Below are 13,341 nucleotides of genomic sequence, written 5' to 3' on the forward strand. Positions count from 1 at the left end.
TATCTTTGTTTTCTTGTTCATTAAGTCAGTAGCATTATAAATAAGATAGACTGTTATCTTTTTTATTCATTCAATCAATATATGAAATTATCATTCTTTTGGCTCAATTGAGTAGCAAACAAGAAACATCTCCTAAGGTTGCCGACGAGGCTGATCTTGCGCTCAACCGCTCCTTTTTTGCCGTCCAAGTCACGACCCAACGTTGGACGCTCGACAACGACGACATCTCGTTTCTTGATTTTGTGTGGAAATCGACGTTAAGGATTTAGGTCCTTAACAACTGGTGCTTTCATCCAGAGCTCACCATGACTGGATCGGATGATCGTATACCGCCGACGGGGCACCTCACCGGAGGCAACACGCATGTCCTGATCAGAGACTCTTCGCGCCGCGCGTCCACAAGCGCACGCGGCGACGATCGGCCGCGATATCCGCGGTGCGATTTCCATGCGGCCGCCGAGGCACTGCACGATGTGGCAGGAACAGCCGCGATTTCCTCCACCGCGTTAGAGACGATTTTGGCTCGATTTGACAGCTTCGAGTTCAGGCTGTCTAAATTGGAGGCGCCGCGTGATGCCGAGCCGGATGGCCCCTGTTTCTCGGACGAAATTGATAACGAGGGCTATCGCTCCCCTCGCGACGCGTGGCTGGCTGACGAGGAGATCCCACGACCTTTCATCCATGGTCGGCGAGACCATGGTGGGGATACCCGCCACCGCAGAGGCGCTGCTCGCGCCTTACACAGGCGCACCGACCGTTTTCCGCAACGCAACGTCGCTCTGCCGTCATACCGCGATCGCCCCGAACCTCGGCACTGCACGTGTTGGGACAGACCACGGGATGTCGACACGGGTGTTCGGGGGTACCGCCACCCGACGTCTTGAGACTCACCCCTTCCTCAGCAAGATCACGGTACCCGCAGGACGGAGAGACCGAAAGAGCTTCCCATAAAGGCTCCTCACTTCGACGGATCGGACGCGACGAATTGGATTTCGAGGGTCGATTATTATTTCGACCACCTGGGGATGGCTGAACGCCTACACTATGTGGTCATGCTGTTTCGACCACCGGCTGCAGAATGGATATTCAATTACCATGAGAATAACCTAGTGGTGACGTGGAGGGAATTTTTGGAGGACGTGCGCCACAGATTTGATCCGCCAAAAAAGTGCATTCAGTTGCGAGTGCCAGATTACAAGCCACGGCCCCCGACTGGATGGCCTCTGCGACGACAACTGCCGTCCTTGCATCAGCCCACCTGTTGGGACCCACCGAAACAACAGGAATACTCGTCACATGAGCCACCAACACATGTGGATCCCCTTGACCATGGGTTTGTAAAATTCAGACCTTTGTCGCAGCCACCACTGCCGGATCGCTTTCGGAGTGAGGTAGATGAGGGCAGATGTTATGGAGAGGTCATTACTCACACACATTCGCCAACACGAGACGGCGACGGGGAGCTGTGTGATTCAGAGGACTCCATATTAGATGCAGAGCTTTGTGATTCAAAGGACTCCATATTAGAGGCAGTAGCAAAGAAACTCATGGATCGTGGCTTGCCTAGTGAGAATTGGGGATCTAGGGAAGGTAGAGATGACAGACTCGAAGACCAACAAGTTCCCTCTTTTGATGAAATCGACCCACCGTGCAGCCCCGATATGAGTAAAGAGACGGAGGAAGAGGCACTATTAGACGATGTAGAGGAGGTTGATTCCATTGAGGAAGTGAAGAAGGCTGTCGTTGCTCGAGTGACATTCCAAGATGTTATTGAGAATTGTTTGGGTGAAAAGGGAGAGTTGCATGATAGTGATGTTGCAAGAATGTTTTAGCGACCGACGTTGCTTGCCATCGATGCACGGATGGTCCCGCCGCGAAATTACACAGCGTGTTTGGGAGTTCGTGGACGTGTTAACAAGCTTTAAGTTTTAGCGCTGAATTTTGACGATTGTTTTGATCCTACCTTGATGATTTTTGATGGAGAAGGTGAAGTGACACGTCCAACTATTCGGTATGCGTTTGATCCAGGAGGAGACGCCTCGCCAAGCTTTTGCTTTCAACTCTCCTTTTTGCTTCGTGGTTCCCACCTTGGGGACAAGGTGGATTTTAACCGTGGGGGAGTTGATACGAACCTCTATTATTATTATTTAGTTTAGATATTATAGGGATTTAGCATATATTTTCTATATCTTTGTTTTCTTGTTCATTAAGTCAGTAGCATTATAAATAAGATAGACTGTTATCCTTTTTATTCATTCAATCATTATATGAAATTATCATTCTTTTGGCTCAATTGAGTAGCAAACAAGAAACATCTCCTAAGGTTGCCGACGAGGCTGATCTCGCGCTCAACCGCTCCTTTTTTGCCGTCCAAGTCACGACCCAACGTTGGGCGCTCGACAACGACGACATTTCGTTTCTTGATTTTGTGTGGAAATCGACGTTAAGGATTTAGGTCCTTAACATCTCTGTAGGTTTTTTACCAAAAAAAAACTAGTAAAAGGTAGAAAAAATGATAAACGTAGATCGCTATTTTTGTTGTATTTGTGAAGGCAAAATTATATTAAAAAAAAAGGGAAGAAGGTTATGATTCATGAATTGATTCTCACTACAACACTATGAGAAGAGTGGATCGTGTAAAATTCTTACTTGATCAATTATTTGTTGCAAGACTTGCATTTCAGATTCAACAAATAATTCGTTAACTTTAGCCTGTGTATTATAATATCATGATTCTGAAAAATATGATCTCATTTCATGACATGCATCGCATGCAATTCTTACAATCTATTTTCTGTTCCACACTTAAACATTATGTGTGGAAGCATGATAATTGAGAAAATAAAGACCGAATTTTGATATATTAAAGACCCCTCATAAATTCTAAAGTTTTTACACTGCAGTATATCTATGGACGAATAGAGTAGTAATTTAAGGTTTTGGCCTTTATAATTAAAGTTTTTTGACTTTATAATTAAAGTATTAGGGCATTCACAGTGTAGGCACATCTGATTTTGCGTTTCTTTTTTATTATTTAATTTTTTATTTAAATTTAATGATCTGCTTTTTGTTATTTGTCCAATTTTTAATTTGTTTATATATATTTTTGTTATTTCTCTCCAGTTCTCTATTATTCACCCATCTCTCATTTCTCTCTATTGTCCATAGAATCTGAGGAATTTATTTGATTTACTAGTCTTTTGTTGTGAATATCATTACTTGTTTTTATAATCATATTTTTTCACCAACTTTCCGTTACATTTTGTGCCGGATGCAATTTGGAGTCTGGACTCTTGATATGAAATAGAGGGTATACAATAATATGATGCTACTTCCTCCGTTCCTAAAAATTTGTCACACTTCTTTTCTATACTTGTTTTGTAAAAATAATACTCCCTTCGTCCCCAAAGAATATACACTTTGGGTTCGACATGGGTTTTAATACAAAATTGGTAAAATAAGAGAGAGGTAGAGAGAAAAAGTAAATAAGAAATTGTTAGTGGAAGATGAGTCTCACCTCATTAGAGAGAAAAGAGTTTCCAAAATTAGAAAATGCATATTCTTGTGTGACGAACTAAAAGGGAAAGAATGCATATTCTTGTGGGACGGAGGGAGTAATAAATAGTTAAAGTAGAGGGAGGGTAAAGTATAAGAGAGAATAATGTAGATAAAAGTCTTAACTAAAATATTCTCTCTCTTACCTTTCATTCTCTCCCCTCCAACTATTTATTACTCCCCCCGTCCCCCAAAATTCGTCACCATTTAACCCGGCACGGGTTTTAAGAAATATAATAGAAAGTGAGTTGAAAAAGTTGGTGGCATGTGGATCCTACTTTTATATATTAGTTTTATAATAAAATGTGAGTGTGAATGAGTTAGTGGAATGTAGGGTCCACTATCAAAAATGGTAGAAGTGAAAGGTGATAAATTTTTAGGGACGGACGAAAAAGGAAATAGGTGACAAATTTTCAGGGACGGAGGGAGTATTATTTTTACAAAACGAGTGCATACTCTGGTTAATTCCTCTGTGTCATTTAATATGAGTGGATACGAGTAGCATGAGATAAAAAGAGTACACTTATCTTAAATTGTTTGACCTAAATAAATTTCTCTACTATGTAAATATGAAGAGTGTATTGTATAATACACATACTAAACTCGAAAAAATATTAAAGACCATCATTCGTGCATCGTGCGTGGATTGAAATAGTTATCTTAAAAAAATTGCCGTTGTTCATTACCAAACGGTCAACCCCACCAATTAATTAAGAGTGAACTACGCAAATGGTCTCTGAACTATGCGTTTTGAACATAAATGGTATCTAAACTAAGGTGTAATCACATACTCCAAATCCAATACTATTATTCAATGCTCGTTCCTACTAGTTACTCCCTCTGTCCCGGACAAAGCGAGACGTTTCTATTTTGACACAAAAATTTAGGTAGTAGTGTTTAGTGAATTAAATTATTAATAGTAAAGTATGAGAGACTAAAGTAACAAAGAGAGAAAAAAGAGATAATAAAGTAAGAGAGATGATAAAGTAGGAGAGATAAGGGAATAAAGTAGGAAAGAGAAGTGAATTGATTGTTGTTAAAAAAGGAAACGTCTAACTTAAGTTAGGACGTACGGAGTACTAAAAAGGAAAACGTCTCACTTAAGCTGGGACGGAGGGAGTATTTGATAGGAATTTTGACTTTTATCTTGTCTCACGAGTGAGTTTACTATGATTTATTGTTACAGTAGTAGTAGTACTTGTTATGAACTAATGATTTGATATGGAAATACTTGTTATGAACTAATGATTTGATTTGTTTTCCATATTGGTTAGGAATTTGATTTGTTTTTCTAAATATTATGCATCCCCCACATATTAAATATTTACTCTCTTCATATTCAAAAAAATAGAAATATTTAAAATGACACGGATTTTAATACATAATTGATAAAGTAAGTGAGAAAAATTGGTAAAGAAGATAGAGGAGAAAAAAGAGTAAAATAAGAGAGATGAAGAGAAAAAACAGTGAAAGTATAGTTGGTGGATTGTAGGGTCTATATCCTAAAATAGAAAGATTCTAAAGTTTTCATTTTTAAGGAACGATCCAAAATAGAAATAGTTACTATTTTTTAAAAAGAAAGTAATAAATAAAACAAAAACATAGCGCATCCAAAAAAACATCCCTTGTTTATCGTGTTGATTACTACTAATCATCTCTTCATTCACTAATCACTTAACTACTACGAAATTACATTACACAAATAAAATTAAAAAAAAAAACAATTTCCCCCAATTGTCTCTCAACTGCGCCTGAGGAGCTGCACAGTTGCGGATAACGACAAGCAAACTAACCGACACTTCTCTGACGTGCGCCGGGGCCTGCTTCGCCTGCGCCGCCGGCGGTGCTGCGTCTGCCTCAAGATGAGTAGATCGTTAGCCGCCGCTGTCTTACTGGCAATGGTACTCGCCGCCGCCGCGGTGTCTGAGGATTCCAAGCTGGCCGCGGAGGGAGACGTCGCCGCTGCCACCTTCTCCAATGCCACCATTACTGGGAATAAGACCAGTCCGAAGGAGGACACGTTTGCTGATATGATCGACCGTGCGCTCCAGAAGGAATTCACGGAGAATGAGGATCATAATGAAGGTTTTATTGGATCACATTTACTTAGCTTTGTTTCAATTCGCTCCGATTTTGTTTTTGGTGATACCTGTTTCGTTAGGGTTAACATTCGGCACATAGCATAGGCACTCTTTATACTTTGCTAAGTAAATTTTGGAATCTAGAGGTTTTTTATGAGCTTTATTGATTCCTTATGTGATGTTTAAACTGTTTTTTGTTTTCATTATTTTGGGGAAAGGTTGAAGTTCGTCTATTGGCTGCAGCTATTACTGGTTTGTACTAGTATCTATTTATTGATCCAGCAGGAGTCTGTTGAGCTAAAGTTATTGTTTATGTTTACCATCTTAATCAATTTTTTAAAACTAGCGATCATTTTGCTTGTTATTTTGATGTACTTTGGAAACAGCTCAGCTGCTTTTTGTAAGTTTCTTGTGATTAATGTGGTGGCGGATTCTTAGTTAATACTGTCTGAAATTGAACTTGTGGCAGAAAACGATGCTGGTAGCTTCAACAACACTGTGGCTGAGCAACAGGTTTGTACCTTGCAATTCCACCTCTTAGAATAGTACTTTTATCTAATTTTTGGGTAACGTCAGTAACTCAGTAAGGAGAGGTATGAATAAAATTGCATATGAATAATGTCCCTTGACTTGGAGGGTTCAAGTGGATTTTGCAACATGTTTTGGAAATTATTGAAATGGTTGACTGGAAATTCAATAACAAGTGCAACAGCAGTAGAATTTCACAATAAGCGGGAAAAAGTTGGCTAATTTGTCTCAATATGGTATGAAAGCTTAAGATATTTCTCTTCGGACAATAGCTTCAAGCATTCCTGGATGTATTCTTTGTGAGCTGGACAACTTTGCCTTTTTGTTGTCCAGAAACAGAAATGACTTAATGGTGTCTGAATTTGGCATCAAGCTCTGATCATGATATATACATTATATTTCTGGGGATTAAATCGTTTAACTAGTCAGATGGGAGGTATACGCATCAGGATCTATGATGCGTGATAAGTTTAGGGATTATGTAGCTGGGAGGCCCTTTGCTTAACCTTGTGCTAATGTCATTGTATTCCACAGTTAAATATTTTCTTGAACACAGTTCCTTTGTATGCTTGTTAGTTTAACATACATATGATAGACCAGAGGATATGGAACGCTAATAAATACTCACTAGCTTTGGTTGAACATATCTGTAACCAAACTCTGGTTGCATTAGTTTTTTAAATAGACAATCACAATGAGTGAACAGTAACATGGTTTCAATTGCAAAACATGCTGCCTTACTTGCTTTATTTCTGGCTTACTTTATCACATTATCAGGCTGTTTTGGAAACAGTAGCTAGAGTGAAGCCAAAGAAAAATGAAACAAAAGAAGAAAAGTAGGTATCTGTACCATTCTTGCACTAACTTTTTCCACATGCATAATATGTTTGTTTTACTTATATGAATTATCCTCTTGTAATTATAGATCCTTTAAATTTAATAAAGTTTTCAACCTGGATAATGACAATGGAGCTGAAGAGACCCCAACATTAATCGATAGAAAGGTAAAACAATGTTATTACACTTTTTAGTTACATAGTGACATTAATTTCTGAATGTTTCTCTAGTAGCATTGTTATCTCTAAGAGTCTGAAAAAAAGGTACAGTTAACTATTAAAGAGACAAATCAGAAGTTAAGTAAATCAGTAACAATCTTACCATTGTCAGTGGGTAAATATACAGTTTTTTTGTTTATATTCAGGATAATGTATTTATCATATCAAATTTCAAATCCAAATACCCTGTGCTGCAGTTAGACTTGAGGTACAGTAACAAGAATGATAAGTTTTTACAATCTCGTGTCTCGTCCTTTTGGGATCTAGACCATCTAATGTGATGATCTTGCAGGCTCATATCAGACCTAGTTGTCGTCATTGTCTCTGCAACTTGTGGTGGAATTGCTTTTGCTTGTGCCGGACAACCGGTCTGATCTCGGAACTTGGCTTGTCTTGCTATGCTCACTCTGTTCAACTATATTTCCTAATTCTGTGAAACACTTTGCAGGTGCTTACTGGATACTTATTAGCAGGATCACTTGTTGGACCTGGAGGTCTGAATATTATCAGTGAAATGGTGCAAGTATGTGACTATACTAAATCAACTCTTGACCTTTAAATGTGCCACTTTGCATCTTAGATTCCTTAGCAGGCTAAATTTTCCTTTTGAAGTAGTAGTGGTATTTATGGTTCACGCATAAATGAGTTTCGTCATGAACTGCTCTTATTCTGTCATTCATAATGAGTTTATCCAGGTTGAAACAGTGGCTCAGTTTGGTGTAATTTTCCTTCTGTTTGCCCTTGGCCTGGAGTTCTCCACAACAAAGGTTAGCTGCTGTTATAGGTTGCTTTAAAACGACACAGTACTGGTTTTTCCGTTTGTATTTAGACTGAAGCAATTAGCTGTTTACAGCTACGAGTTGTTCGTGCAGTTGCTATTCTTGGAGGGTTACTTCAAATTCTCTTTTTCATGTGCCTATGTGGAATTATAGCCTCGGTATGTTCATCAGATGGGTTTTAGGTGTTGATATATTATTGCTTGCCAAAAGTTTATAAAGTTTATTGATTAAGTTGATTATTGACCATCAAATGCGCAAGCTCTGTAATAAGGCTCCTCTAACAATTGTGTCAAGTCAAGTATATGCTATTTTCTCATTGTCCAGTGGTGGCAAGAGAAATTGCAGATCTTATCTCCATAAACACTGCTTTATACTCTGAAACTGCTAGACAAGCCTATCTTGTTGAAAAGTGAAAGTAGTTTTTTTTATATTGTTGTCTATTTTAAGTTTGGGAAGTGACAGCAAGTCAGCAATAGATTTGAAGTTAACGTAAGCTGCAAGAACAGAAACCTGCTGATGAGCGTCTTATTTTATTTTTTTCCACCTAAGGTTATTCTGGTCTAACTTGAAAATAAACCATCAGTAGGCATTGAATGGAAAATGGAAACTGAAGTGGGGGAATTAGAGGTTTGAGGGAGGTTGTATATCAAAATCTTAGCTGTTTGTATGCTACTTTAGCTAAATAATGCCTCAGTTGCTCCCTTTGGAATCTTATGTTACTTGAAAACAAATGTCTATTCCCTTGGCTTAGACATATGGCTATGTTATCTTTGGAACCTTTTCTGTTTTCACTTAAAGCCATTTATCATCTTCTGCTATCTGGTAAAAGCAATTTCTTGTCATTGTTTCTAGGCTTGTGGTGGCAGAGCTTCTGAGGGTGTATTTGTTGGAGCTTTTCTGTCTATGTCATCTACAGCAGTGGTAAGTCCAGTGCATCAGTCACTTGGTTGAGCATTGCTGCTAGTATACTTTCTTTAAATGTAACACATGTGCCAATGATACCTTGCTCTGGGTGAGGATAGCATCTTCTCCTCTCCATGGAGTTTTTTTCTTATTCATGACTTCTGTTATAAGGTTTACAAGTTCCTGATGGAGACAAATAGTACAAACGCTCTTCATGGTCAAGTGACTATTGGCACACTGATCTTACAGGTATCATAAGTATTGTTCCCTTTTACTGCATGGCTCTCTTACTAATGTCCCATAAATATGCTTTTCAACTCTGATCATCTGATTACAGCTTCACATGCTCTCATGTTCTTTATAATATCAATACATACCTTTTGTGCAAGGGTTAATGTTTGTTGAATAAAATCTGCTATTCATTTCATTGTCAGGACTGTGCTGTAGGATTGCTATTTGCTATGCTTCCAGTTCTTGGTGGAACTTCTGGTGTTATGCAGGGGGTCATTTCCATGACTAAATCGTAAGCTCAATCCTCATATTTTCTCGAATTGGATAGCATGTCGAGTTAAAAGGACTTTTTAATCAGCAATTAGAAAAGTTGAATCTGGAAAATCTGACCATTCCGTTTGGTTTATTAAAGAAAGAACTAACATATATATGGAAAATGTTTCTGACTATCAGGATAATTTATGAACAGTGACATTAGCATAAAACGATGTCTACATATATATTTAGGGGGTGTTTACTTTGAGTGATAGGATGGATTGATAAAAGTAATCTAAGTTCATCACTGTTTACTTTGATAGATTTATTCATTTTGAGCTTGTTTGATGATCTTATCCTACAAATATTTAATCATATGCTTTATCAATCTATCCTATCACTCATAGTACACATCCCTTTAGGGGACAGTTCTTACTCCCTCCGTCCCACCCAAGATGTCCAACTTTCCTTTTTAGTTTGTCCCACTCAAGATGTCCACTTTCTATACTATTCAGCTAGCTATTAAAATATTCAACTACTTATTTCTCTCTACTAACCTAACAACTCCTCCTAAAATCCCGTGCCACTCAAGAATGTGAACATCTTGAGTGGGACGGGGGGAGTATTTTAATGATTGTTTGTAGGAGAATGTTTAATTTTTTATCTTATCTTGTTAGATCTTGATTTTTTTTCTGGAAAGCTGGTCCTGATATCTTTATTTGATTGACCCATGGTGTCCTGATACTTCATATATTCGAGCTGAATACATTCTTCTTTTGGTTGGCTAAAAACTACAATTTCATTAGCCAGGTTGGTGGTGTTGATTGCGTTCTTGGCAGCTCTAACAGTATTGTCGCGGACATGTGTGCCTTGGTTCTTGAAACTCATGATAAGTTTGTCATCACAGGTAAACTTACATATTCCAATGTTTTTCACCCACCAAGACGTGTTGTGTAGAACAAATATGTCCAAGCTTCATCAATTGGTCAAAGTTACCATAACATACTTGTCTCCTTCGCAGACCAACGAACTTTATCAATTGGCATCAGTTGCATTTTGCCTTCTTGTTGCTTGGGTTAGTTTCTTTGACACTTTTCAAAACTGTAGCTCTGTTCCCTTATCTTGTCCTTGGTCATTGATTTGTCATGTAACCTCTAAATTCATAGATCCTGACCAATATACTTCACTTTTTATGTGTTCCAGACTAGCGACAAGCTTGGTCTCAGTTTAGAATTGGGTTCATTTGCTGCCGGAGTAATGATAGCCACAACTGATCTTGGTCAGCATACCCTTGAACAAGTAAGATTATTTTTCACACTTCTTGAACTAGTGGACAAAATTGCAACATGCTCATTATAATTATTGTCATCATTTACATATGGCTACATTTGATTCACCACATACTTTTCCGTCCAGGTTGAGCCTATTCGCAATATGTTTGCTGCTCTTTTCTTGTCTAGCATTGGCATGCTGATCCATGTTCATTTTCTATGGAATCATGTTGATATCTTGCTGGCATCAGTTATACTGGTTGTCATTGTGAAAACAATAGTAATTTCTGTTGTTGTCAAGGGATTTGGCTACAACAACAAAACTTCGCTTCTTGTAAGTTGCCTTCTTATTTGTAAAATTTGAATTTTTTCTACACATCCCACTCATTAACAGCAACCTTGGTCCTTGATCCATGTAGGTCGGTATGTCTCTGGCACAAATAGGGGAATTTGCTTTTGTGCTTCTTAGTCGTGCCTCAAATCTGCATCTTGTTGAGGTAAGCACTTAACTACGTAATCTCCCTATTGCATCATTGGTAGTCATGAGATGTTCTTCTGGTCTTTCTTAGAATTATTAAGCTATTTTCTTGTCTTTTTTTCGTCTTCCAGGGGAGAGTGTATCTGCTGCTTCTTGGAACTACAGCCCTCAGTCTGGTAATCAAAATCCTCCTGCTTGATGTTTGTTGAGCTTTACTGGTTCTTACCTTGAGATTGCAAGACGGGACGGCTACTAATATGGTTCCCAGCCGGTTTATAGATTAGTTAATGACCAATAAATATACTTCTGTAGGTAACTACTCCATTGCTTTTCAAGCTTATACCGGCAGTTGTGCACCTAGGCATCTTGTTACGCTGGTTTTCACCTGAAAGCCAAGTCGAGGTAAAAGAAACCGGCCGTGTTCTCCTTTTTCTTTCCTGCTTGTGATGCATACTTTTGCTTTTAAATATGCTTCTGATCTTTCTCGGAACATGAAACTTGGCCCCAGATCGGACTCAAAGGAGACATTCTCCGGTCAGACATTTCTAAGCAGAGAATTGCCTTGATATCTAAGGATCGCTTGATACATGAAGTATGATAAATTCATCCCAACCGTAACAGTTCCCACATTTTACCTCATAAAATTCTCATCCGATGCCCCAAAATCAGAGAATTATTTGCCTGTGTTCTAACAGCATTCCCGTGGGATGTAATATCTCGTATACATACCATCTCTAACCAGGCAGAAGACAAAACTGCACGCACCTCACACAGGATGTAATCTAACTACTAGAGCTACTAACTATCTAACGACAGAGGACTAGCATCACTGCTTTTCCTCCCATATTCTTCTTCTTCTTCTACCATGTAAAATAGTTGCAGCCTTTTTCTGTGCTATGCAGATTTAATTGTTCCTTTTTGGCCTTTCTACCCGAAGCACTTAATTGTATCTCGCTTCTGTCTTCCTGTAGAGCGTTGATATATATTATCTGCGTTGATTTGAACGGACATGATGTACTACACAAAATGTTTTTTAACAACGAAGTTGATAGATGAACTTTCTTCTTTCGTGATATTATTATCGTTATTATTCGGGAATGTCTTGTTCGATATACTATTTCAGGGTCTTGTGTGGGACGATACAATTGTGAGATGGGTTGATATCCAGATTCATCGAAATGTATGTCGGGTCCGAATCTTGACTAGTCTCATTATGGTCGCACAAGTTCTCGTTCAATCACATTATAATAGAAATCAGTAGGAATGCGTCTTTCTCCCCTAAATTTTGGGGTTCTATGATTTTATTAAATTATTATTCATTTGGAATTAAACTAATTCTGTAATAAATCAATCCAATCACCGCTTTGCTAACTAAGATTTGGAACAAAAGAATATGTAATATGTCTATTCGAGCAGTTGTCAACCGGAATGTAAAAAATGCTATAGACAATAGTAATGATAAAACAAAAATATAGTTGATAAATTTTGGTGGGCATTGAGAATCTATAGAAATGATTTGGTGCAAGTATTTGCATCATTGTATGTACTACACGAAGCACAGCTTGTACAAAACGTAAAATAACAAAATCATTGATGAACTTTGTGGTCCAATCAAATCCCAGCTCTAATGTCCTCGTTGGGGTAATGTAATTCTTTTTTAACGGACTCATAATTCGCATTTGATATCGGACTCATAATTCGCCAAATGAAAATAATTATTATTATGATTAAAAGTTGCCATTGTTTCAAATAAAAGTTAGTACAATTCTTATGCTCAAAAGCAACATTATGTTGCTTATAAATAAATGTACGTATTCATTCTTATAAATAAAAGTAAATGGGTAGGATTCGAGTTAGAAAAGATCCAAGAGACCAACACACTATCTAATTGATTGCCCCCTTCAAATTTGTCAACATGGATGGACTTTTTATCATTGAATAACATCATCTTACTTTCTATTATAGAGTAAAAAGTTTCCAAATTAAATATGGTGATTCCATAAATTCCCAAGTGATATGACCTTTGGAGCAACTATTCAATTATGCTCTAATAACTTATTAGCATAACTAAGAAAACAAATTGACACTAGCCAATTAAATTAGTTGGACCTACCAATCATCTCCATATTGGCAACCACATCTTTGAATCTTGATGATCTCCACTCCCCATCTTTAAATTATTACTTCCAACGTGTAGTATATTTT

General features: G+C 38.0%; 1 protein-coding gene across 2 annotated transcripts; it reads left to right on the plus strand.

Annotated features, from left to right (window-relative positions):
* Positions 1-5,236: 5,236 nt before the first annotated feature.
* Positions 5,237-12,193, plus strand: LOC121782964 (K(+) efflux antiporter 6-like). Of its 2 annotated transcripts, none has more exons than XM_042180979.1 (20): positions 5,237-5,640; positions 6,106-6,149; positions 6,942-7,000; positions 7,090-7,168; positions 7,366-7,427; positions 7,512-7,587; positions 7,668-7,742; positions 7,915-7,986; positions 8,073-8,156; positions 8,851-8,919; positions 9,073-9,150; positions 9,336-9,424; positions 10,198-10,294; positions 10,409-10,462; positions 10,591-10,686; positions 10,804-10,992; positions 11,078-11,155; positions 11,268-11,312; positions 11,449-11,538; positions 11,645-12,193. In XM_042180979.1, the coding sequence occupies exons 1-20, from the start codon at positions 5,418-5,420 to the stop codon at positions 11,732-11,734; spliced, it is 1,749 nt and encodes a 582-aa protein (XP_042036913.1). In that variant the 5' UTR covers positions 5,237-5,417; the 3' UTR covers positions 11,735-12,193. The 2 variants fall into 2 exon arrangements, with proteins under 2 accessions (XP_042036913.1, XP_042036914.1); XM_042180980.1 differs by having other exon boundaries at positions 5,544-5,640; positions 6,942-7,004.
* Positions 12,194-13,341: the final 1,148 nt, after the last annotated feature.

This window comes from Salvia splendens, chromosome 20 (assembly GCF_004379255.2).
Source record: "Salvia splendens isolate huo1 chromosome 20, SspV2, whole genome shotgun sequence".
Classification (NCBI taxonomy): Eukaryota; Viridiplantae; Streptophyta; class Magnoliopsida; order Lamiales; family Lamiaceae; genus Salvia; species Salvia splendens.

Coding starts and splice junctions, on each gene's coding strand:
- LOC121782964 (XM_042180979.1), top strand. CDS start 5,418: ATGAGTAGATCGTTAGCCGCCGCTGTCTTACTGGCAATGGTACTCGCC. Junction 7,169..7,365: donor CAACATTAATCGATAGAAAG/GTAAAACAATGT, acceptor GTTTATATTCAG/GATAATGTATTTATCATATC. Junction 11,313..11,448: donor GAACTACAGCCCTCAGTCTG/GTAATCAAAATC, acceptor ATACTTCTGTAG/GTAACTACTCCATTGCTTTT.